Source organism: Frieseomelitta varia, unplaced genomic scaffold (assembly GCF_011392965.1).
Source record: "Frieseomelitta varia isolate USP_RPSP 00005682 unplaced genomic scaffold, Fvar_1.2 scaffold_279, whole genome shotgun sequence".
Classification (NCBI taxonomy): domain Eukaryota; kingdom Metazoa; phylum Arthropoda; class Insecta; order Hymenoptera; family Apidae; genus Frieseomelitta; species Frieseomelitta varia.
In genome coordinates this window covers 1,198,888-1,225,110 of record NW_025110011.1, presented here as the reverse complement: position 1 = coordinate 1,225,110, position 26,223 = coordinate 1,198,888, and the positions used below count along the sequence as shown (strand labels likewise).

Genomic DNA, 26,223 nt, shown 5'->3' with positions numbered 1-26,223 from the left:
CATCTGCTAGCCGCTAATATAAATAAAATAAAATAAAAAACTAATAAAAAAGCTAATAAAAATAAATAAAGTGTACGTGTACAAGCGCCGTCAAATTTACTATACAGCTTTATGAAAACATTTAATCATTGTCTCCTTTTCCTTTTCTAATATATTACTATCTTATTGACCGGTATTATATCGGATTCATACCGGTATTATACCGAAACACATCTACCGACTTAACATCGTTATACCGGTATTCGCAATAATTTCGGTTTCATCAAACCGGTATCGAATAGTAACCTAAAAATACCGGTATTTTTCCGGTATCCGTAGTACCGATTCGATCTCTGCTTTCAGATTCCTGCGATTTTTCTCGTAATTGGTTTCTGCTCGTCGAACGTTGCTGTCGAGGCGAACGGCGACCAGGCAGACAACGACACCGTCTCGAAGAGATCCGAGTCAACGGGGGAGGAACAATCGGATCTGCCGATTTTGCCGCCGATAATTCTGTTGGACTTCGGCAACAATACGGAAGACGAAAACGTCACGTCCGAGGAGAAGTCGAAGCGCACGGTGAACGGCGGTCTAGGTTACGGCCTCGACGGGAACACCGTGCAAATACCGAGAAAGTACAACTATTATTTCCCAGCTGGGAAATCGGGGACGACGGTGAGCATCGAGGAATCGATCAGCCCTTTCCTGCCGAAGACGATAATCGAGAGGGTGCTGCCCGGCAATCAAAAGGGTCATTTCGCCGATATTAACGGCCCGGGTCAAACGGATCCCCGACATTTGAATTTCGATCAGTCCGCGAGATCTCAGCCCGTGTTCGGTTTACGAACGCGGCCGCAAAAGACCGTAGGAAGTTCCAGTTCCGAATCGTACCAAAACTTCTTCGCAACGGCGAAACCGCCAGCCAGCTCATTCGCAATTCAAAATCCGGGATATAGGAGCAATAATTTCCCAACTACGACACAATCACCTTTGGCAGCTAGCGTCACAGAGACGCTCAGATACGTAACTCCAACGCCGGCCAACTTCGCAAATCCGCAGAGCGGTTCGTTAAACTACGTTACTGCGGATCCCTTCCCCCATAACGGGAACGGTGAAACTCACACAAGCCAGCGGCAGAATATTCAATCCAATATCAATTCCCACCGTTTCGGCTCCGTTTCTCAGAGTGTCGAGTCCACCACCGCCACTCCGTTGAACTACGATCCTCCTCATTTCCGTAGCGCCGGCTCGCCATTGTCGAACACCAGCCCGAGGTACACCGTGGAAAATGGTATTCGCTACGAGAACAAAATCTTTTGGAAATATCCGGACGGCAGGGTGTCCGACGTTCCGCCTGCTACCTACGTCGAGTATCAGCGACCGTCGTCGACGCAGCAACACGCAAAATCTCAGGACCCTCGTCCGATTTACGAGGGCAGTTCCACGGAGAACGGCGTCCTCTCGCAGGGACCGTTGCAATTCCCTACGGTGTCCGAGCAGACCGGAGGAGAGGCAAACACGTTCGTTTCCGCGGAATCCTTCTCCGCGAGCTTGCCGCAGCAACAAGTGTACCGGCTCGGTTATCAGAATTTAGTGAATCAGAGACAGCACGTAAACTTGCAACAGCGGCAACCAACTTCCTATTCTTTCGCCTCCGTTTCCTCGGAGAGAGGGAAGCCCAGTCCGATCGGATCCAACGTCAACTACGGCTCTCGTTATCGGCAAACCTCGTCGAGGTACATGGTGAACAGTCCAAATCCGGAGTACACGACGGAGCCAACCATTAACAGCACCGCGTCTCTCAATTCCATCTCCACCTCGTCGACTGTACGTCCGTCGTCTCGAACCAAGTACGATCCGAAAATACGCGACTATCTGGACACGATACTCGGCGAAAACGGAGAATCGGCGAAACAGAGTTTCAGCGGCAACAGCGACTTGAACAGTTACTCGAACCTTCAGTACTCGGATCTATTGAACTACAACCCGTCAATCTCGGAATATGTTAGAAACCCTTCGTCCATTTTAAACGTTCGGCCAACTTTCGTGCAAGCTGGGAATTCCTTGATACCGGTTATTATACTCAGAGTGGATGGTGCTTCTCCCATTCAAACGAAGGACACGCAGAACGTTAATCTGAAGGCTCTGCTTCAGCAGTACTTGATTCAGTACGCCAAGAGCATTCAACAATTGGCGCAACCGTCTACGTACAATCTCGGAACGGAATCCTTTCCGAGACGTTCCGCGACCGGGTCCGACAAAAGTCCCATATTGGATTTAATCCGATTGGCCGAAGGCGATGAACGCGAGCCGCCCAGCTATCATTCCAATTCGTACGTCGGCAAGTCGAGTTACGAAACGAGTAACGTAGGCGATTCGCAGGATTTTACTAGCAGCCGTTACGTCGAACGATCGACAGGTCGGCAGAAAACGAAGAGCGTTCAAATTCTAGATAATCCGAAATACAGCACCGCCTACAAAGTTAATAAATGAGCGTCTCGGTTATTAATCATTTGCGCTGGAATTTCTTGCCCCAAAATTGCAATATTTCCTCAGTTTTAAAGTACATTTAAGTATAACCCCAGGCAAAACAAATAATAAATTTATCACTTCTTAATCATTTTTTATCCAGCAATGTACCGACGAGTTTATAAAGAATTGTATACGGCTTGGTCGCTCGTTATGGTCCGCGCAATCGGTTGCCAGCGCAAGTGGTTAAAGCGAGACATTTGGCACATCTACTGTTGCATCGTTCTTCGAGACGCTTTGTGCCATTGAACCTGGAAAGTATGTTATGATTTAACGGATTAATACTCGGTAGTATTTAATATGGGATTGTGCAATAAAGTTTCGCTATATGTACATACATTGTACCTGGACGAATGCTTCTTTGAAAGCTGCAGAATAAATTTCTGGACTTTGAAGAGTTAGTCGTGCTCAAGGCAGACCGTTGCTTTGAAATTCTACCTGTTGTCGACCAAATTTTTCACTTCAAGAAGGTACCTTATAAAGTTAGCTCTTAAGGATCTGGTATGAAGCAGTACATTTATACTATTGTATATATGTATGTTTGTCTACTTAAATAAAGTTTGTACGTAAGCGAACGAGTCTTGCATTCTCTCTGAATTTGTTTGAATGAGATTATTAACGCACGATATCACGGTGTATAACATTTGAAAAAGTCATATATATATTTTTTTTAAATAAAATAAAATTAATAAAAGTTTGTTTACACGAATTTGTCGGGAAACAAGTAATTCACGCACAGAGTGTTTAAAAAGAGGAGTTGATTTTTTTGCAATTGCTTTCAAGGCATATATTGATCAGACATTTTTTGCATCCTTTGTTGATTACCTTCACGCCTTTCAAATATCGAACCTTCTTTTTTTAACACTCTGGTCTACTGATTCTCTCCTCTATAATAAAACTTCAAGTTCAAATATAATAGTAGAATTTATTTATGTGAAAGCCATTTATATGAACAAAATTTTTAATGGTGCCTAATTACCTGAACTCCAGCTGAACTCTTGCTATATGAACTACCATCGTGCGTCAATCCATTTATATAAATGTATATTTACAAAATGTTTCGTGAAGTCCTCTTATATAAATGCGAACTCCGATTAATTAAACGAAAAAATGACAGATAGCGAGGAACAACCTGATTATATTGGTCTTGTACTCTTGTTCTCAATTCATATAAACAAAGTTTTACTCTAACAAGTAGATTTAATCAATAAAAGTTCATTTAATCGAGTATTGATTAAAATTTGTTTCAAATAAATGGGGTATTGTATATAATACGTTCTTGCTATATACAGGTATTTCATCTTATTCATTTGACATTTTAATTATTTTCAATATTACAAAAAAAAAAGATAAATATTGTGCATAATTTTTCTTGACAAAATCATACTTTTCGAGGTTTCAATATTATCGTCGTATTTTTAATCATGATATATTTCTTTCCATATTATTTTAGTCGAGAAAATGAGTTTCAACCATGTTTGATGTGTCTATCTTTTTTTAACCTGGTATGACAGATATGTGTGATGTATAATTTTCTTCTTTTTGTTTCAAATTTTTATTTTACAAGAAATATTAAAATTGTGGAAATTGTGTATGAAGTTCTCCCCATCGCGCAAGAATTTTTTTTTCATAAAAAGTAAAGATTCTGCTGCAGAAAACACGTAAGAAAACATTTTACATACATACGTACACTGTCATTTCTTCAGCTATGATCGAGAATGTAACCTCATGTATCACACTTTATGTATCGTTTCCGAAAATATGTATTTTAAAGCTAAGGGACACATTAAACATCTAAGGAATATTTCATTTATAAAAGAAATATGAAAATCTTCAATTGATCGTTTTCCTCCAAATTGCCATGATTTTTTTTTTTTTTTTTATATCAGATCGTCTGAAAATCAATGCATAATACATATCCAAAATGCATGTTCCTTTGGCTACTATAGTATGAAAAGAAAAATATGTCATCACTGAAAACTCGAAAAGAAATAATTTCATTTGAAAAAAATCATTTTTTAAACTACGTAACATTGTCGTCCTGACTTTTTTGTATTAGCAAAATAAATTTTTGTAATAGCGTTGAAATACTTTTTAAAAGAAAATATGAATTTGCTACTGTTATTCAAACATGATGTCACACAATACTTTCGTTAATCAATTGATAGTTGAATTGCTGACTAAAGCGAAAAGTGTATGTTTCGTTTAGCATTAATTTGAATAAATAAAAGGTTTAAACATGGACAGTATTTATACCTAAATGGAATAGACATGTTACAAAATTAGTAAACATAAACATTATAAGATAATATTTGATTTATTAAAGAATCTTACTTAATTTATTAAAGAACCCTAGTATGCGAAGAAGAAGAACAAAAGACGACGATGCGAAATAACAGATTGTAAAGTATAGGCTATTCGATGAATTGTTTCCAATTTCAAAGGTAAGTTGCTGCAGAAGTGAATGTTAGAACTAAAAATGTTAGACGTGTTCTATAATAAAGAGAAAATATTGAACGGCAGAAGTCATAGTAATGACAATTTTCAGTGTGAAAGTATAAGGTTGTCGTTTGCAATTTTTGCTCGTGAAAAGTGGAAAAATATTATCTTTTCAAATGATATTTAATCTAAATGAACGTGAATTTCTACTCTCATGATTTGGAAAAATAATAGTTATTATTAAATTATTTTCATGCGAAAGGAAGAACGGCTATTGGGTATCGCAGAGAGATCGATATACAGCTGCTTTGTGGATTTTAAAACGTACATTTTATCGATTCATAATTAATTAAAAAAATACGCAGCAATATAAATAAAATATTTTTTGGGTCAAAAAATATCTATTATTGATTAACCAGCATGCTTTTTTTTGACGTAAATGTAAATAGAAAATATTCGGGCAGAATTTATAAAAAGAATATGTATAGGAAGTACGAAATGTCAGATTTTTAATGACTGAAAATGCTGCATTTTGAAAGAATGGAATCCAATATCATAATTTATTATATAAACTATTTTTTAAAGACGATGAATTATTAAAAAAGATGATTTACAAAATATTAAGAACAATATATATATTTTTTAAATATATTTGTTATAATTAATTAAAAATTATTTTTTTTTTTTGCTTCGTTTCTAATATATGTATGATATACAATACCACAGAAATGATTAACATTATTACAAGTTCAATAAGAAATTAAATTTATTCCGAATAATAATAAATTAATCCTCAATTATAATGCAGAAACATAATTTTGTAGAAAATGGACATTCACTGTCATATTTTATTGACAGATCATATAAATTATTTCTAAAGATGATGAATTCGTTAAAAATACGATGAGTTACAAGATATTAAGGACAATACATCTTTCTTGTTTAATATTTGTTGTAATTAATTAAAAACGTTTCGCTACCTTTCTCTCCTAATTATTTTATTCTGTTTCGAATAATACATAAGTATTTTAACAAATCATTAACGTTATTACAAATTTGATAAAGAATTAAATTTATTTCGAATTAATTAATTTTCAATTAATTAAAATGTTGAAATGGACGATTATATGAAACTAATAATTTTATTCAATCCTGTATTTCCATCCTCGTTGCTTGGATAATGTGTTCTAAGTTTTCTTACTTTCAATTTTCCTTTTACTATCTCCCCCCCTTCCCCAAGTCTCTAAGTAAAAAATTTTCGACACTTTTTGATTATTCCGATTAGCGACATTTTATTATCTCCTAAACTCTGCAACCAATTAATTTAGAAAACTCGAAGGAAAATAAAATTCCGCGTGAAATTTCTAATGTATTCTTCGTACGTTTCACGGTTTATTTGGAGTCAAGTGCATAAACTAAGGAACGTGCGTTTGAATAAACACCGTCGTAGAATACTACATGCTACGCAACGTTGGCGTCGATATCAGCATCGATATTGTTTCGAAGCGTAGAGCAAATCTTAATCGTTCAGAGCGTTAGGATAATTTTCCTCTCGTCAGAAGAACGGACAAAAGAGGAGAGGAAGCCAATTAGCATTAATTATTCGTTAAGTGCAGACGAACAAACTGAAGCTGCGATGATCGTAGGGCGCAGATAATTCCACGTTTTCACAATGAAAGGCAACGATAATATCACCGTACACATCGGAGCACGGCAATTAGACACAAGGCATTAAACTGTAGCGATTGCCAGCGCGGTTTTACACAGCGGAGAGTGCTCGAGCGTACGTAGTATCATCGTGGCACACAGACGCTAACCATTGTTTCTAATGTGTGAGACTGGTTGCATCGGGAGGAGTGAGCGCGCTGCGCATAATGCGTGTGTTTTAGAGCGCATAAAACGCAGCCGGGAAACTACTGACCGTACAAGGTGAATCTTTTATACTTTGTGCAATGTCTCTAATTGCATTTTCTTCATACCTCGATGGCATCGATTCTGTTAAAAAAAAAAAAAAGAAAAACAAAGTTCGAAGTTCATTGGCTTTCCGAATCTACTTTCGGCTTGCCTCGAACGACGAAACGTAAAAGAAAAGAACGTATAGAAAAAGTGTAAGAAAAGCCATCGTGTTGCAATTAATTGCCCGAAATATTTATTAAATATTTAAATAAATAAATAATTGTAATGCCAAAAGATATTTAAGTAAATAAATAATTGTAGTATTAAAAAAAAAAACATTTGAGTAAGTAAATAATTGTCATTTCTTCTTGTAGCAAATCTGCGTGGCTTACGCGATAGCGGACAAGCGATCGCATCCTGCGCTCGTCACGGACAAAAATTTCACAGCGATGCTTCGCGTGTCGCGAATGAAAGTATCCTCCGGCTGGTGGACTATACGATAATATTTAGAACGATATTTTTCACTTGGCTGCCAGAGTGTATAAAGAAAATCGCGTGTCTACTATGTGGCTCAGTTCTCGCGCGAAGGTCCAGCTCGCAAGGTCTTTCGGATTATACAATAGAAACTCGGAGAAGAGTCCGCGGCTGCGATCAATGTGTTCAACGGAAAGCTCGGTGACGCTCGATCCATCTTAATCGTGGTTTCTGTTCTAGAGGGTAAACGGGTGATTCTGCTTCGGCTGAGAAAATGTTCTTTTATCTAGTAAGTACGTGACGTCAGACTTTCGACGAAAAGTGTCGATCCGTTATTGTGCGAGTTGTGACGATCGTAGCACGAGTGTTACTCCCTTAAACGTTGGGGGTATTAAATGTTAAACGGACGACGAAAGAACTTGCGTCCCTGTTCTACGTTAAGTTGTAAATCTTGATGTCTCGTTTCATCGTCTTTCGGTTTCACAGAACGGATGAAAAATTGTCAGGAAATTCGCGAAGCAGGATCCAGCGCTGCTACGTATTTATAATTAAAAATGCCAATAAAAGTTTATAGAGTGTATCTAACGCACGCGGATCAGTGTAATTGGAGCACTTTCTTTCTTCATATTTCGACGCCGATGGTTTCCCTAATTTGTCTCGCATACGTGTCGGCCAATTAAAGGAAAGATCTTACTTTCTTTCACTTAGGCGACTGAAACCTGGTATTGGTGTGTTTAGTGTGTTCGGAAAGTAGGACGAAAAATCGCTACAATAGTTAACATCGATTAACATCATTCTTTGGCGATTAAAGACTAATTTTATTCTGCCCGCCGTGATTGTTTCGCTTTACATTCCAATTATTTTATTCGAACGTGAAACGGAAACGTTCCGCTATAAGTTTAATTATTACCTGTTACCTAGGTCTAAAATCCTTCTTTTCTCTCTGTCGTTCTTCTTTTCATCGTTCTCCAAATTTCCAGGGTACCCGATCGAGTCATTTAGTTTCTGCAAGTCGGCGAGAAAGTTCTTTAGGATCTGCTTCCGTGCACATTCAGTCCTTCAGACTGTCACACACTACACACGCATGCCTCTCTCGCATTTTACTTTTCTATTCTGCTTCTCCTTTTTTTCTAGGTCAGCCCCCTCGACTGCCTCGCTTATTTTCACCGATAAAGTCCCGTCCAGTTTCGGCAGTTACCTTAAATTCCCAATAATCGGGGCGCTTTCTTCCTCCGACGACGCACTGGCTTTCCTTAAACGAGTTAGCGTCTCGCTAAACGCTCTCGATAAATCAATTTGATACGCTTGCCCGAGCCACGCTCGCGCTCGATCTAATCCGATCGATACGGCGATACGAAACGCAGACGGCGACAACTTTATATATATATAGACGCTAGTTGGATTACGATCGAGTTTCTATTCGATTATTCATACACGGTCTGATCGAATTTACGGCCAAATACGAGGAAATTTAATTATGTAATAAATGGAAATAGCTGTTTGCTTCCGATTGTTAATAAGTTTGTATTCGGTGCAGGTTATACTCTTATCTAGCTGGCCGCACGTAATAGGAACAGGAAACACGGACCCACGGGATGAGGTGGCGTTCGATCAGATTGCAACTGCGTCGGAGAACGTGAGGCGAAATGCGGAGAAACCTGAACAGAAGCGGGAGTTTCGAGATCAATTGATAACGTCGATGATCGATACCACCGTGCACTACGAAAATTCAAATGGGTTCGTACCCATGTTAATGTCCTCGTCGCCGTTAGCCCCGACGTCCTCGGAAGAAAAGAAACAACCAGCTAACGGCACTTGGAACAACTCTTTGTACCAGCGGGGAAATTCGAGCAAGACCGACGACAACGACAGGCAGACGAGTCGACAAGAAACGGACGATCTCGAGAACGATCCTCTTTATTCCACGGAGGCGAGAATATTCTTCAATTTCCCGAACCTGAACGCGAATCGTCGATCCTTCGAGCATCAAGGGAGTCAGAATGAATTCGACTTGCTCAAGGTAACAAACGGCACGCCAGTGATAGCCGCTTATTCAAATTTGTACGAGGAAGAGCCGAGCGTCGGCGAGAATGAAGAGAAAAATCCGCGATCCTCGCCGAAACGCAAAGTCCACGGGAAAGGACAAAGAACGGAGAACTACGGGACAGCTGTATCGGAAAGCAACGCCGGTAGCCCGTACGGCTATTATTACTCTCACGATTCAGCGAAGGATAAAGAAAAGAAGAGCAACGATGGGGAGAAAGTGGTGAGCAATTATCAACAGCAGGACGCTCTGAGTTATGGCAGTCACGGGCAGAGCGCAAGTGGACAAATTGGGCCGACCGCGTCGTCCTTCTCAAGGCTGAACGACGAGGTCAGTGTCTTTCTGAAGACAAAGAGTTCGCCTCAAGTTGCGAACAACAACCATAGATTCTCCCGACCCGTGGTGGTCGCCGAGCCAAGTTACAAATTCGATCAGTCGTCGAGAGTGTCCGATTTCGACGCCGACGACTACCAAACCTCGAGGTTGATCGATTCGGCGAGCTCCGAGGTGCATCGTTACATGGTGAACGACAGGGACGGTAAATTTCGAAGCGACGAGAGTTCGAGGGACGTGTCGGAGGACGATTACACGGACGAGTACACGGAGAGGCCCAGACGAGTGCAGAAGAACAGAAGACGGCCAAACAACAGCTCGAAGAGGCTGCCGAAGGAGCATCGAGGGAACGTCGACGACAGCTTGGAGCACGAGAGCCAAGGTAAAAGGCATCACTCGTCGACGAGGACGAAGTCGCATCGGCAAAGATTGAGGGGCAATTCGTGGACGGAGGATCGAGATAACAGTTACGAAGACGCGAGCCGATTGAAGTCGCAAAGCTCGAAATTCAAGCCGAGCAACAGCTGGAACCAGATATCGCCGAATCTCGAGATTTCGCACTCGAGCGGCGTTGAAATCGGGCAGCTCGAGAAGCCGAAGCTCATCGTCCCGGTGAAAGTCAACTTGGTGCCGGTAACGAATTTCGATCACGCAACAGCGATCGGCAACAGCCAAGGATTCGACGTTTCCAACGCGATTCTGCGGAACATCGTCTCGGCCACGCCGCTCACCACGGTAAGCACGTCCGCGCCTGAGATGAACACCGTCGAGAATGCGATCGGTAACGACGGTAGAATTGTGTCGACGCCCTTGCCGGACATTATCGTTGGCCAGAACAACCTGCACAATTCGATGCACGCGTTTCCCCCGTCGGCGAACGAACAGACCAGATTCCCGACGAATCTCAACCCGCAATACGTGTCGAGCACAGTCGCGCCAGTTTTTGCCGTCACTCCGAGCTTGAGCCCCAACTTGCAGAGCGTGTCGGTTCAAGACGCTCACGGCACCGCTACGTCTCGACCGGCGATCGTCACTGCATCGAATCAAGTGTCGTCCAGCCATGTGCCGCAGCTAATACTCCCGCAACCGACCTTCCAGACGATCTCGACGTTGATGCAGACGCCGGTCATCAGCCCGGATTACATTCAAGTGAATCCTCACGGGATGCATGGCCAGAATCCTATCGGTCATGGTAATTTGCAGGTGCAACCGCTACCGACGATGTCCACGATCACACCGACACCGCAGACCATACCCGTTACGAACATCAACCTGATAACATCCGAGTCGCAAAACAAGAAGACGTTGCTCCCCGGTTCGAGCACGAATTTCTTAGCCTCGGCAAGTCTCGCGGTCGGCCACGACGATCCGAGGCAAACGTCTAACGGTAACTCTTATTATTTGCAGAACTCGAACGCTGCCGACGATATTAATAATAGGCCGCAGGTACAGGGCGGTCTTTACCAACAAACGTTGAGGAACGTTAACATCGCCGCACCGAAAACGAGAACCTACTTGCAAACGACGCATTTACTGCCAGCGGTTTTCAACTCCGTGCCAACGTTCACTACGTTATCGGCAAACAACGCTCCGCAAATGTTCTCCGAACAGCAGAACGTTCAGGGAACGAACCTTGTGCTGCAACAGCCTCGGGAACAAGGTCAGCAATACGCTAGGCAAAACACTGGTTCCGATGGTGGCGCGTCGTCAACGTTGAAAAACGTCAAGCTGCCGTCGCTCGTGTATCAGATGATCGATAGCACGGCGAGTCACAGTGCCGGTAATATCAACACCGTGAACGCGTTGTCGCCAGGTGTTTCAGGTGTCGTCGGGAACGCGCATTTGCCACACATCGGCACGAGAAACGTAGAGATCGTCAATCCGAGTATCAAGCCCAGCCCGACAGACACCACGATCGTGAATCCCTACGAGTCGATGCATTATCCGGCTGCAGTTTTAACCACGTCGATTCCAATGTTCGCCACAACCAGCTTCGTTACAGCGAAACCGACCGTATTGTCGCCGACCGTCGGACCTACGAACATACAGAATGTGCTGAACGCAATGACAATGGATAATCAAGCAACCATCAACGATCTGAATGCGTATCAGTCTCAAGACAGGCCAGCGTTCAATCCCATTAATTTTGTCCCGAATATAGACGTCGTGAAAAATCAAAGCGCGTTGAACAGCAAACTGCACGCCAGTGAACCCCTACAACCGAGTCTGAGCCTAGTACCGCTGTTGCCCGGCGGCAATTTCTTCAAACCTTCGTTCTCCGCGCAAAGCGAGCTGCTGGTGAAGCCGAAGTTAGCCTCGGACCTGGAGACATACGCGGAGCAAATGTTCAAAGAGTCGCTGAAGACCATTTACAATTCGCAGAAGTGGAACAACGACCGGCGACCTGGCAGCAATCGCCACAACGTCACCGACTTGTCGGACATCGCGAAATTGAAGAACGAGCTGCAACGATTGAAGGCGTCGTTGTACGACTCGAAGCGGAACAAAGAACAGCTGGACGCGCATCACAGCGAGACGAAGATACGAACGAGCGAGTTACCGAGCAAGAAACCGGACGAGCTGATCGCCGCGTTGGAGCAAATGCTGAAGACGAACAAGAACCCATCGGATTCATTGCACGCGTTTCAAGGGAGTAACAAACCGTACCGATATAGACCGGTCGATCAAGAAAGATACAACTTTGGATCGAACGGTGAGCTCAGAGAATCCTCGAAGCACGTCAGGGATTTCCTCACACCGCCGCATCTGAATTCCCATCGTACGAAGAATCATTTCCATAACAAACCAGGAAAGAAAAGACCGGGTCCAACCAGATTCAACAATCACAAACGCAATCATCACCATAGGCCGAGGTCACACCCAGGAAGTAATTTGTCGCAGAAATCGGGCGGCCTCGAAGCCTCCGGGTCAAATATCGATCCGGTTCACACCGACGGCTTTCCCAAGTACGAAAACACGCAGGACTCGAGGCATTTCAGGAAAGGTTCGCCGTTCGATTTACACGCCTCGGCGTCTTCGCTGTCTTACGAGAGAAACAACTTTCCTAAATCGGCCAGACACCACAAGACATTAGACGTGAAGGAGAATGCGTATAATCATCCCAAGATGCATAATTTTCTTGGTTTGTTGATGAAGAACAAGCAGTTGCCGAACGGGCAGAGGCACTACTTTCACGACAGAGATCAACTGAAGCAATTCTTCGAGGACGAAACACAACGGACGCAACAGCAATTTTACGACGATACTTTGAGGGATTATTTTTACAAATCGTCCAATGATATGATGCGTTCCAATTTGGGACAGATTGACTCCAACGGTCGGAGAACATCGTCGGAAAAGAAAGCAATTTCAGTCTGATATTGAACGAACAAGTATTCTTGCCGTGCAATGCAATTTAGACTTGTAATGCAAGTTGTCAAAATATCGTAACAAGTTATATGAAATCGAGATATATGAAAACTTGTATTGTCAAATGTTTCTAACGGCAGAAGTAAACTTTGAAACGGCATAAAGAAATGTACGTAAGACTTAGATGAATAGGTATTGTGTTTCACTGATCAATCATTCACTTTTGAAATCGAGATATATGAAAACTTGTATTGTCAAATGTTTCTAACGGCAGAAGTAAACTTTGAAACGGCATAAAGAAATGTACGTAAGACTTAGATGAATAAGTATTGTGTTTCACTGATCAATCATTCACTTTTTTTTTTCTGTATCATTCATTTTTCAAATAGAGATTCTCGTCTGATTACGATCGACATTTATTGATCATTTAAATAGTATTTCATATAATATTGCAAGACTTAAAAATGTTTAAATGAATGGAGACTGAAAAGGAAATTTTAATTATTTGTTTTTAAGGTGCTAGAATTTGTTGTATATAATATATGATTACAAATGAAAGATATGAATTCATTTTATCTTTTTTTATTCAATCCAGTGTTCCTTTTACCATGACTTTGAAACTCTTGATACCATCTCTCGAAAATATTAGACGTTAATTATTTCAGCTTTCTAATCTATGCATTGACTTGCATTTTTCATTGCACCTACGTTGAATACCTATCGAAATAAATAAATTTTATTTGGGTCACGTGTTGAATTTAATTTTTTACATTTCTCATTGAATTAATCTCGAATCAATTATCGTTAATAACAAACATCTTATCTGATAAATATTTTGCATTCAGTATTATCGTGAAAATTGACCTTGAATTATTTTTACTTACCGCAAGGAATGGACAGACACAAGCATATTTTCTTTAATGACCATAGTACAATGTCTGACAAGTGACCGGATTTCTAAATTTATTTTATCAGATCGAGCAGTTACAACTTGATCGATAAAAAGATGGTAATTGTATTGTGATTGCAACAATCGTCGACTAGTCGAAAAAAATTTGCCCGTAACGTAATTGATCCTATTCTAATGTCTTTGTTTTCTTTTTTTTTTTTTTTCTTTCGAACAATTGTCGACATGCTGATTCCTTTTTCAATTTCCCGCACACGTTACGCCAGCTGTGATAGATTTGATTTATGACAGACTTCATGCATCGTTTTCAGAGTGTATATCTACTGCCATACTAGGCCCTGACTTTCACTAGAAAAGATAGTTAGGTAGCAATTAGAAAGAAACTTTTTTACGGCCCTTTCAATTTACAGCATCGCCGAGAAAAATTTGCTCGAGTAATTTCACAGCTTCAGAAATTAAAACCAATAAATATCGATTTGTTATTAATTGTACTTTCGGTAAATTTGATCATTGTACGTTGGAACGCCTTGATCTTGATTAACCATCTTAAAATATACTTAATCATGCGTAGAACATTTGACGTGTGCGTCATAGAATATCACAGAATCGGCAATTAATTGCAGAAATGAGAATACGAAAGCTTTATTAAATGAACGATACTTTGTTCTTCAAACGTTATTGGAAATATCGCGATCGCGGTGAAGGTAACAATAATTATTTGCTGCACTGCAAGCATGCAGTCGAGGAAACATAAATTAGCGAGAAGTTGGGTCGTTGACACGCCGGCTAAGCACCGACAATCAGAGAGAGTTACGGAGATTTGACTCAGTTTTTCTCGACACGCTTTTTGTTGATAGTAGAAAAGTCAAATTCACTCGACTGTCTCGCATCACTAATCCCTGAATATAAAAGATCACGAAGCCTGAGTCGCAGCCAGTTAAGAAGCTATCGTCGGTGTCTATCTGCGTCGATTAAGCTGATACCATGTTGGTACGTCTTCGGTGATCTATATCATTCACAATGATTACATTGATGATTTTCACGTCGAAAGAATCGATTGATAATTGATCGCATATGTGAAATGTGTCTAACAATAAATAGTTAATTGTGTTGCAGGTATTCTTCATTGTTTTAATCACGTCGATGCTGAATTTGGCTGTAGGAGCGGAGTACGAATTTTCAACTCCAAATTTTGTAAAACTAAAAAGGGAGATCGTCGAAACTGACCACGATCATGTTTCTCAAGATCATCAACCACATCAAAACCAGTCGACTTCACCGAAACCGGACATACGAAATGCCGAATCGACGAATCCAAAGTCCTTGTCGCACCATAAAAATACCAAAACTATGAAAGAATCTCCATTTGTTGGACGTAGCAGTCCTTTAATGTACAGCGATGTATTTAAACAATCGCCCTATGTTACTTCGCTACTGCCTATTCCTTCGTTCGAGTTCCAGAACAACAAGCGATTGTTGCCATATTCTGATCATTTATTTACTATGTCCGCTGGCTATAAAGTTACAGGTGACGATTTCGCTAGACCATTGAAACAACAAGTTGGTACACACCGTCAGCCAAAATTTATTCAGAATGCAGCAATAGGTACAGTAATCAATAGACTGCGAATGTTCATGTATTTTTGAGTTTAAAATCCTCGAGATGTACACAGTGACATACTTTATTACATTATATCTATATTTCATAAAATATATTAGTATATTAACTAACGATATATACTTTATATAATATAGTATAAAATTATATAATATTATAATATAACCCTGTTATATTATAATTATATAATATAATAAGGTATAACAAAATATATATATAAATATAAAAAATATAAAAAATATAAAAAAATTATAATATACACTTTATAATATATATATATATAATACTTTATATAATATAGTATAAAGTAGTTTGTTATATTATTATTTACATATTATTATATAATATAATAAGGTATAACAAAATATATATATATATAATTATTATAAAAAATTTATAATATACACTTTATTATATATATATATATATTATAAAGTGTATATTATAAATATTTATTATATATATAATATTTTATATAATATAGTATAAAATAGTTTGTTATATTATTATCTACATATTATTATATAATATAATAAGGTATAACAAAATATATATATATATATAAAAGATCTTTTATGATAAAATTCAATGGACAAAAGAAATTGCTATCTAAAATACATTTCCTTAATTATATTCGTGAAAATATCTGCAGTCTAGCAATCAATTATCTTAATAACGTCAGTCTTTCTAACTGGTTTTATTATTTACAGACGCAAATCTTCAAATGCCCGTATATAAGACCGTTTACTCGTTGCCGAAAGCCCCAGGATCGCAAATTTACGCGGCCATGCTTCAAAACGAGAAGGCTTCATTGCCGATTCTTCAAGTACGAAAAAGTCAAGAGCCACCTTCGTACGTATCCAGTTTGCAGAGCCAACCACTCGTTTTGAACCCTGTAGACCATCAGTTCAATTTCGCAGTCAGAGCACCGAAAGCAAACAGCGTGCAACCGAGCGCACCTTTTCTGTCGCCACTTTCCAGTTTTCAGGGTCAAGTGGTCCCAATTTCGGCCGCAGCCAACAACGCGCAATTTCCGCAATACAAAGGCGCCACGCTGGAGGTCTATCCAACTGTCAGTGGCTTTTCAACGATGGCTTATCAACCTGTCCAAACACAGCCACGGTTACATTTTCGGCACGATAACGTTCAGCCCGTGCAACCTGTTGACAATTTACGTCACTCCATGCCAGCGGAAGAAATTCGTTCCGACGTGGAGATCATTGACAAACACAAACCTCCGCCTCCGCCCAAAACCGACGACGACGACGACGACGACGACGATGTCGACGACGACAAGGATGACGCCGATGACGACGAAGGTACATATACATAACAACAAGATCATTTCCGAACCGAGATAATTTAAATTTCAACAGTGAATTCGTATCGGCAGGTTATGCACCGCCTGATAAACAATACGAAGCGAATTCGGAAGAAGAAGACGACTACAAATCTAATTCTGAAAGATACTTCAAGACACCACCGGTGCAAGGTAACTTTAAGCCTCCGACGTCGTTTCCTTTCAAGCAATACGATGAGAAATTTGGCAAATATTCAAGTCGTTATCGCGACGATGAGGTACCATTTTCCAAATACCATTACTCTTCGTCGAGCGATGACGATAGCGATGAAGAGGTACCAACTGGTAAATATAATACGGATGAGAAAAGTTTGTACAGTAAGCAAGAAGACGATGGTAATGATGATAGACACGAAAGGCAAAAGACTGAAGAAGATACGAATGATGATACGAATACGCCTAAATATAGAGAATTTGAAGCATCGTATAGAGCAAAGTCACCGAAACAAAGTAAGTATTCCTCTATAATTGAAATGAATGGAATGTAATGAACAAATGCATGAATATATGTTATTGTAGAATATATTTATTTGAAAGAAGCACCGGAAGTAGAGTATGGGTCGAGATTATCGAAAGGAAACAGGAACAACTACGAAGATTCTTCAGACCAAGCGAGTCAAGGAAATTTTAGGTATTTCAAGAATTTCCAGAATTTCAACGACGCTGAAGGGTATAGTTCTGATATTGTAACGAGTTTTATTACCTAGGACGACGCACGATGGAAAATTTGAGTATAAAGTATTTAAATGAAATATGGTAAACCTACGAAAGATTCCAATGATTTATCAAAATACATTTTCTATAGCTATCTCTCAATACACGTAATTTATCTAAAATTTTATTATGTTATTTATTTCATTATGTCTGTGTATGTATATATATATATACATATAAAACATAAATTTTTGTTGTAACTAAGATTGATAGATATTTTCTTCTTATTCGTAAGGAAATTGATTTCTTTTTTTTCATGTGAAGTGTATTGCTTACCGGAAATAAGTGTGAGACGTACGTGTACGTTACGTCTTGATAAGTTTCCCAGTATAAAAGTAATAGGTACAACGATTTCGATTTATTAATTTCCGATCGAGTAGCTAGTCTTCCGGCGACTAATTGCACAGCAATGGCGCTACGACCAATCGTCAAGCAACAATGCCTTATAATTCTCTTCAGTGGTATTCCGATTTTTGCACTTCCCTCTAATAGCCTTAATTAATTTTGTCATTACGTCGATATCGGCGAGGCGTTCTCTCCTGCGAATTCGAATCTGTATATATACTCGTTCTTCGAGTTGGAGAACTCAGTGTCATCGATGACATCGTCCACACCAATATGAAGATCGCCTACAGGGTAACAATCATTTCAAACCACGAGAGCCTTTCCTTTAAATCGTATCCGAGGTAACGCTATTCAAAAATGTTTCTTCTTTTCCTTCAGATCCTCGTTGTATTCGCTTTGGCCGGTATCGTGGAGCTGAAATCGTCATCAAAAAGGGAGAAAAAAAGCGTGACTATACTAGGACCATCTGGCTATGACTTTTTCGGAGTGGCGCCAATTTTTTCCACTGGTTCGTGGCCTCCGACCAGTTTTGGATCAGCTCTCTGGAATCCCACAGGTGTGCCAGACATTCCGTTGACGCAAGTGCAGGCTCAAGCGACGCATAACGTCGCTCTTCAGGTATAGCAGGCTAACGTACAGCCTCTTCAATCACGAGTGAGTCACACTTTTGTTCGCATCGTTGGTCTTTCGTTGATCACAGGCGTTGAGGGATCCAGTTAGTGGCACACCTAGCGTTGCGTATCCCCCGGACGTGCTGAAAACCATTCAACAGGCCAAGGAAGCAAATCAGAACGTAAATTGGGCGCAGCATAAAGTAGCAGAGGCTAAACAAGCTGCCATTGTTCAACAGAAGGTTGCTCTGGCCAAAGAAGCTGCGGCCAGGGAAGCTGCAGCGAGGTGAAACGCGCGCGTTTCTAAGCGCAAGACGCTTCTTGAAACGTGGCGGTAATCAGTTGTCAATTAATCGGCGCATTTGTCTGTTCCGATAGGTCGCAGGAGATTTCGTCAGCCGCCGAAGCCGAAGCCAGATCGAGCGCGAAACAATTGGTCGCCTTGCAACAAAGACTGGCGTCATTGAAGGACGCGGTCGCAGCTGCTCAACGGGTTGCCGCAGCAAGGGAGGCAGCTGCAGCCGCCGCCATTCAAAGAAACGCCGCTGCAACGGCTGCCGAGTTGCAGAAACAGGACGTCGACAAACAGATCAGTCAAAGCGAGCAGGAGGCAAAGGTGACAAATTGTTGATTAGTTTGCACGAACTTGAAGGAGGACAGGATCGGTGCACCGAGCTGTTGTTAATTTACAGGAGAAGGATATAATCGCCGCTAAGGAGAACGCCGTAGCGAACGCTGTACAACTTGCGGCATTGCAAAGATCAACGCATCATCCTTGGGCCCGATAAACACACTTTCCACGCGACGCAACCACGAAAGTTATCTTTCTTCTTCTATTCCCTGTTGTAGCTCCACGGTGATGGTTCGTTTCATTTTTTATTTTCGTTACAAATAAAGTTTGTTTCTCACACAATTTTTTCCGACTGATTTACCCGATTGCGTTGCGATCACCTGTACAGCGTGTCCATAAAGTCTCTTTACAATTTGAAAAATTTATTACAAAGTGGAAATTATTACAAATGAGACGTATATATTTAAGTTTTCTCTGTCATATTTAACGGAACTGGTCGTTACGTAGATCTTTCTAATTTCCATCCGGACCGTACCCTGCCAAATTCATTGTCAATGGAAGGCGTTAATTCGGTTAGAATGCTGCGTCCTTGTAGATTGTTTCGAGTTTGCCAAAATTGTATTAATTACTTTATCAGTTAATCGGTTCATTAGCTAATGTTTGTAGCTTATCGTGCATTCGACAGCTTTTATGAAACATCGCAGAAAATATAGAGAGTCCATGAAGTCTCCTTACAGTTTCAAAAATTTATTACAATGACAAATGAGGAGACAGACAAGTGGAAATTATTAAAAAATGAGACGTATATATTTAAGTTTCTTCTTTCTTATTTATAATAGCCCACTTCTATATGGGCGCCATCAAGACGGTATTCGATTTCTTACACGATACATGTTTTCCTCAGATGTTCTTGGTCGTCCACTTCTCCCTCTATCGAACACTGTCCCTGTCTCCATAAATTTATTGTGCCATACACGAATTGATGGACGTGACGGTGGATCTCTTCTATACTTATTTATTAATTCTGAAGTTTCGCTGAGTCTGCAGATTCGGTTTGGTTTCAATAAACCATGATACACACTGTGTCTCCTCTTGAGGAGTAGCCATTTTGTAAGGGGCTCATTTAACATCTTATTCATCAACAGGGTACCTGAAATGCAATGTGATGAAAACCTTGACAACCACTGAACACATAGAATAAATCTGATGAAGATATCCCATCAAATGCCTTTTGTACTAAATTTTTGAAATTGTAATGGGACTTTATGGACACACTGTACTTTGCCATATACGCAAATATATTCATTTTTACCACTGTACGTTCGCTATTTTATCATTGTACGCTTAATTTGCTTGATCAGCTCTTTATTAACCGAAAGAATCAATCTCTTGATACGTCATTGGTCATCTAACAAATATCAGTATCACATCCGTAAAAGATTATCTAACAACGCGTGATCGTGACACACTTGCCAGTCGATCGTCATGGCGGCTGCCTCGTTAAAAGCAATCGCTCCAGAGCGGCGTTGCTCCCTTTCACAAGACGCTGGTGGCGTTAAGTAGGGGTCAGGAACCTTCGTTCGAAATTCACCGGTTTCCTGAATCGGCGCGAAACAATGGTACGGCAGTTTGTCGTGCGCTCGTGGGAAGTGGTAGTGAAAGTGACGGTGATCCGCTTCACAGGAAGACAGTAACGGCAATCAAAGAAACGCAATGCCAGTGTGTAGTTACGTGCAGCGCAACGCCCAGCAGCCGACAACAGGGGAACAAACGAGTCAGATAAACTCGCTGCGTCGAATTTACCGGCGTGATTCCCTACCGGAATCCTTTCACTCGCCTCTCTTTCTTTGACCATCGGCGATACTCTCTTACGGTCTCCGCGATTCTGGTCTGGGCCTGCTCTGCTACCACGAATCAGGTGTAATTACGTGGGAAGAAAGTCGTTCGATCAAAGTCACTCTTTCTTGGCCTGGTGTCTTCCATAATCGTTCCCTGACCATTCACCTGGATAACGACCATTTCCGCCAGCGTTACAGGAACAGGACGAAAGGAATTGACCGACGTGCCCCTATTCCTCGCAATCGTCGAGGACATCTATTGTTTGGCGAATTTTACGAGACCTCCCCGTTTTTTGATGTTTTCGCAGAAAGGTTTCAAAGCATTCTTTCATTCTGATAATTATCCTCTCGCTCGGGCGAAGCTTTTGAACATGAGCTTTATCCCTTTATAGCTTATCTAGCTGTGTAGAAAGCTGGAGCGTCATACGGTATATACACGGTGTCCAGAAATTTACTAACCAGCGTTTTCTTGTACTGTTGTTGTTGTTTTTTGAGAAACGTAATGAAATTTTCTTGAACGTTGCATAATGTTTTTAGAAATGAAGATGATCTTCAGTTTTTCAAATGGACACTAGATGCTCTTTTATAAAGCGTATAAAAGCGTGTATTAAGACGAATAAAATGTACCAGGATGACTTTGAGGATCATACTTTGAGATCTGAAATGAAAGAAAAATTGTGAATATTTCGTATCATCTTATTTATTAATACGTAAAGTGATTTCGTGAAGTATCCAAACTTTTGATCTTGTGTGACCTTGAATGTCATTTCATAGTCTTTCGTATGATATAAAATTTTATTATATATGATAGATATAATAAATATATAATTATACATAAAATTGTATTATATATAATATATAACATTCCGTTTAAAAAGTTGGCGATTGTTTCTAAAAAGTTGCTTTCTAAAAGAGAAGAAAAGATGATACAAACACAAAGTAATTCAAATCATACTATTATGTTGCTTGCAAAAAAAACTATTCTACATTTTTCCTGATATTTATCGTTTAAAAAACAAACAGGTGGTATGTAAATTCGTAAACACCCTGTATGGCACAGTACTTATCAACGATTCCACCATTACCAAGGAGAACCACAATAACTGCTCTACGGGGAGATATAAGCAAGCACTTCTCCTTTCACATCGAACTGTCCAATACTTTCATCAAGGCTCTTTTTTTTCTTTTTTTTTTTTTTTAGAATCTACCGCGTTTTGCCTTTTACCTCACCCAGTTTTATTTGCTTTCCTTTCTTATTGCGTGGAAGATCGCGTTACTGTCAGTGAAACTAGCCGTAACTCGAAATTTTTTAACTATCGATGCCACGAAAGCGTTCCATCGTGTATTCGTTTCCAAAAAAAAAAAAAAAGATCAAGACGCTAACAAGTAGCTACGGATTATCAACTTTTTTCCTAACAGTTCGCAGCTGTTTCTATTTTGCACGCACTGTGAAATTTGCATGTATGCACCTTGGAAGAATCCTGGCGAAAAAATATTACCGTCAATGTCAATTTCCGTGGCGTTCGTTCCAATTTCTTTGGTAGTAGTCTCGACTTTCATACGAGAAATTCATGTGACATCGCAGAATAAGGCAAAACGGAAGAAAGAAGCCTACGAGTAGGAAAAGAAATCGATCTGAGCGCCGGATCGGTAGAGAGGATCGCGGACCTCATAGGCGTTCACCACGCTCACTACGCCGTTCTACGTTACTTAGAAAAATCTGACGACGGTGCATTCCCTCGGAATACTTCAAACAAAGGTGGTACATACGATGGTGTTATTTCAAGAGAGAGCTCGAAACTTACAGGAGCTGAGAATTCTCGATCTCGCGCACAAGACGCGCGAATGTCGATGTTTCTGCGATTTAAAGATGAAATATAATAGTGCACGTAGGAGGAAAATATCTGTTGCAACGGATGTGATTGTCATTACTAATTTCTTCCAATCGAGATCATTTGCCTTTTCGATTCCGTCACGCTACCGCGTCATGACGTGGAAAGTGAATTCTCAGATTGGAGAAGCAAGGGTGTCGAGTTGCAAGGCATATTGACGTGGACGTAAGTCTACTATTTCTTATAGTCCAGCGTTGTCTACAGTGTAGGATATGAATACGAGCATGTAAGTCCGGTTTTCGAGAGAGAGATCATCCGCGCGTCTGAAAAAGGGAGAGGGAGAAATCGTATAAAGAGGATCGGTCCAGCAACAAGCACTCGCAGTATACGTATCCGTTTCTTCATCCACTCTCCCATTAGTAGTTGAAAAATGCTTTCTTGGTCCTCTGTAAGTATCTGAAAAAAAGAGAAAAGAAAGAGGGGGGGGGGGGAAGAAAAAGGATGGATACGATCGATTTGATGGACCATACGTAGGTACGCGAACGAGAGGATCTCGAGTCTTGGGAGGCAGGAAACAGTGAATCGTGACCAAACGTTACACATCCTCTGCAAGTTCCGCCCGTAGCGCAAACAATGCCGGTGAAAAGTGAATATTGGTATTTGCGTACCTATTTTCTTCTGTACGCACCGACACGTATTTGCGACAGCTCGTAAACCCTAAAAGCTAACGACGTTCATCCCGCGCTTTATATTCATACTCCCGAAATGGAGTTACGGTCGTACTCTGTGGACATATCATCGCGAATATGTGATTCACTAGCATCAGTTGGCCGAGTTTAGAAAGTGCCGCAGCTGCGAACAATAGAATTTCGAACACGATGCCTGATTTCTCTCATCTCTACGTTGCTTGTTCGTGTTCATACTTGGTTCAGAAAATGATCAGAACCTCTCGACGACGCTCTCGCGCATTTAATTATTAACTGTTTCAGATATGGGTAACGCTCTTACTCGCGAAATTTACAGCAGCTAGTATCGAGAGTACGGGAGGTTGGCAAGGGTAAGGAAAATCACGAATCACCTTTAGTTTCGGCGTGCAATAGCAAAAGTAGAGAATTTAATGTTTAAATCGGACGTACTTTGATTGATAGAGTATCAGCGAGTAGTGACTACGGAACAGGTCACGGCGTAGAATTAGTTGGTTATGGTTCCTACGGCGATGGTGGATTTAATGGTTTGCACGGAGGACACATCCAACACCATTACGCTCCAGCCGTACCGGTGAGCCAACACGTGGAAGTTACCAAACCTGTGCCGATACCTGTCGTCAAAAACGTTGGTAAGTTTGCCTCATCAATTAAAATGTCGACGTTAATCGCTGTCGCAGATAAGCGTAGAACCATAGTCTAAAGTCTGTGCATCATGTTCGATCATTCGCCCAAGCAAAATTATAATTATACATTATAATATAACTGTAGTATATATAGTAATAATAACATATAAATATTATAAATAAATAATATTATAATAGTAATATGTAAAATATTATAGTAATATAGTATAGTATATTATAATATAATTATAGTATATATACTAATAGTAATATATAAACTATCATAGTAATATAGTTTAGTATACTGTAATTATAATATAATTATAGTATATACAGTAATATATAAATATTATAATAGTATTAAATAAAATATTATAGCAATATATTATAGTATATATGGTAATAGTAATAAATATTATAAATATAGTAATATTAATATTATAAATATAAATAGTATAAATATTATAAATATAGTAATATTAATAGTAATATAGTATAGTATATTATAATATAATTATAGTATATATAGTAATATATAAATATAATAATAGTAATATATAAAATATTATAGCAATATATTATAATATATAAATATTATAAATAAGTAATATTATAATAGTAATATATAAAATATTATAGTAATATAGTATAGTATATTATAATAAAATTATAGTATATATACTAATAGTAATATATAAACTATTATGGTAATATAGTTTAGTATACTGTAATTATAATATAATTATAGTATATATAGTAATATATAAATATTATACGTATATTATAATTATATATTATAATTTACGTTCTTATCACTCAGATTCATTCGTACAACACAATATTCGTATCATTCAAGTTCATTTGTGTTTCATAATTTACGCGAGCCGGACAAAGATCTGAATAATTAATTCGTCGCCGTAATTACTCAATTAGACTTTCTCTACGATTCTAGGAGTGCCGGTTGCTCAACCAGTGGCGATAGAAATTCCACATCCGGTCGCCATAGGGATACCGCAGCCTTATCCGGTTCACGTACCAGTTGCAAAGCCAGTTCCGATCCCCGTGGTGAAGACCGTGGCGATTCCTGTCGAGAAAAAGGTTCCATTTCCTGTGGAGAAGGTGATACCGGTCCCAGTGGAGAAACATGTGCCTATACCGGTAGAGAAACATATACCGGTACCCGTAGAAAAACCATATCCCATTCACGTGCCAGTCTACAAGCACGTGTACCATCGGGTGAAGTCGCACGGTTACGGATGGAATCGTTAGACGTTATAACATGGTGCTTTGAGGATACAAGCGTGTCTACAGATATGTTCGTAACACCAAGCGAGCGTAACTTCTGCGTGCGTATTGGCCAGTTTACGGCAAAAGATTACGATTCTCTTCCTCAAACGATCGATCGCGATACGGCTCTTCTTCGAGCGCACACATTGCACGAATCGGAGAAATCAACAGGACGTCACACAAGTATGACAGAATATCTCTGCTGTTGTTTGTATTTATGGTTCTTTTTTTTTTTTTTCTTTTTTTGTTGTCGCGTTATCGAATAAAATATTGATCTTTAATTAAACCAAGGCTTTATTCACTCTCTTTCCTCTGTAAATTGACGCTACTTGATCGATTACCATTAACCATCCATCAAAATTAAAAATAACAAGATAGTTTCCCGTTATTTCCAATGTGTAGAAAATTCTATTACCTTCTTTCGACTGAATTCGTTTAATAACTAGCTGATGTTACGTTACAATTGTCGCAGTAACAGGTAAAACGTAATCAAACTCTGAGATGAACGTATGTATTCTCCGAGTCGTCGAAATGATTATTTAACACCTGACAAGTAATCAAGAGTTGTTAATTACTGCTTCTCTGTTAATCTGAATAGATCACGAAATCCATTTTTCAAATTAAACAGACGTTGTAAGGATTTAAATGACAAGTTTTGTTATATTTCATTTACTGCTACTTAATTATCATAATTTTCTAGTTAGTAACGAACAGATAGCACTGTTCGTGATCCGAAGATGATTCGTT

General features: G+C 39.7%; 5 protein-coding genes across 5 annotated transcripts in view; all 5 read left to right on the top strand.

Annotated features, from left to right (window-relative positions):
- LOC122529164 overlaps positions 1-4,497 on the top strand; it is a 6,859-nt gene extending 2,362 nt beyond the window's left edge. Inside the window, exons 2-3 of the mRNA XM_043654986.1 lie at positions 343-2,483; positions 2,694-4,497. Of these exons, the coding sequence (XP_043510921.1) occupies positions 343-2,472 (2,130 nt within the window). The 3' untranslated portion in view covers positions 2,473-2,483; positions 2,694-4,497. The remainder of the gene's footprint in view (positions 1-342; positions 2,484-2,693) is intronic.
- A 4,306-nt stretch (positions 4,498-8,803) lies between these two features.
- LOC122529146 lies at positions 8,804-13,363 on the top strand. Its single transcript, XM_043654960.1, has one exon. The coding sequence runs from the start codon at positions 8,804-8,806 to the stop codon at positions 13,070-13,072; it is 4,269 nt and encodes a 1,422-aa protein (XP_043510895.1). The 3' UTR covers positions 13,073-13,363.
- Positions 13,364-15,113: 1,750 nt separating this feature from the next.
- On the top strand, positions 15,114-17,657 carry LOC122529165 (bromodomain adjacent to zinc finger domain protein 2B-like). The gene is made up of 4 exons (XM_043654988.1): positions 15,114-15,576; positions 16,299-16,907; positions 16,982-17,398; positions 17,468-17,657. The coding sequence occupies exons 1-4, from the start codon at positions 15,114-15,116 to the stop codon at positions 17,653-17,655; spliced, it is 1,677 nt and encodes a 558-aa protein (XP_043510923.1). The 3' UTR covers positions 17,656-17,657.
- Positions 17,658-18,164: 507 nt separating this feature from the next.
- On the top strand, positions 18,165-19,454 carry LOC122529127 (tol-Pal system protein TolA-like). The gene is made up of 5 exons (XM_043654925.1): positions 18,165-18,298; positions 18,386-18,625; positions 18,708-18,904; positions 18,997-19,234; positions 19,311-19,454. The coding sequence occupies exons 1-5, from the start codon at positions 18,281-18,283 to the stop codon at positions 19,404-19,406; spliced, it is 789 nt and encodes a 262-aa protein (XP_043510860.1). The 5' UTR covers positions 18,165-18,280; the 3' UTR covers positions 19,407-19,454.
- Positions 19,455-23,108: 3,654 nt separating this feature from the next.
- Positions 23,109-25,765, top strand: LOC122529148 (zinc finger protein 512B-like). The gene is made up of 4 exons (XM_043654962.1): positions 23,109-23,307; positions 23,849-23,916; positions 24,008-24,195; positions 25,142-25,765. The coding sequence occupies exons 1-4, from the start codon at positions 23,290-23,292 to the stop codon at positions 25,456-25,458; spliced, it is 591 nt and encodes a 196-aa protein (XP_043510897.1). The 5' UTR covers positions 23,109-23,289; the 3' UTR covers positions 25,459-25,765.
- The last annotated feature ends 458 nt before the right edge of the window (positions 25,766-26,223 follow it).

Excerpts from the sequence above, each read along its gene's own strand:
- LOC122529146 (XM_043654960.1), top strand. The coding sequence starts at position 8,804 with ATGGAAATAGCTGTTTGCTTCCGATTGTTAATAAGTTTGTATTCGGTG.
- LOC122529127 (XM_043654925.1), top strand. Across the intron at positions 18,626-18,707 it reads CGCATAACGTCGCTCTTCAG|GCGTTGAGGGATCCAGTTAG; the intron begins GTATAGCAGGCT and ends CGTTGATCACAG. Across the intron at positions 19,235-19,310 it reads AAAGCGAGCAGGAGGCAAAG|GAGAAGGATATAATCGCCGC; the intron begins GTGACAAATTGT and ends GTTAATTTACAG.
- LOC122529165 (XM_043654988.1), top strand. The coding sequence starts at position 15,114 with ATGCTGAATTTGGCTGTAGGAGCGGAGTACGAATTTTCAACTCCAAAT. Across the intron at positions 16,908-16,981 it reads TGACGCCGATGACGACGAAG|GTTATGCACCGCCTGATAAA; the intron begins GTACATATACAT and ends TCGTATCGGCAG. Across the intron at positions 17,399-17,467 it reads AGCAAAGTCACCGAAACAAA|AATATATTTATTTGAAAGAA; the intron begins GTAAGTATTCCT and ends ATGTTATTGTAG.
- LOC122529148 (XM_043654962.1), top strand. Across the intron at positions 23,917-24,007 it reads AGTACGGGAGGTTGGCAAGG|AGTATCAGCGAGTAGTGACT; the intron begins GTAAGGAAAATC and ends TTTGATTGATAG. Across the intron at positions 24,196-25,141 it reads ACCTGTCGTCAAAAACGTTG|GAGTGCCGGTTGCTCAACCA; the intron begins GTAAGTTTGCCT and ends CTACGATTCTAG.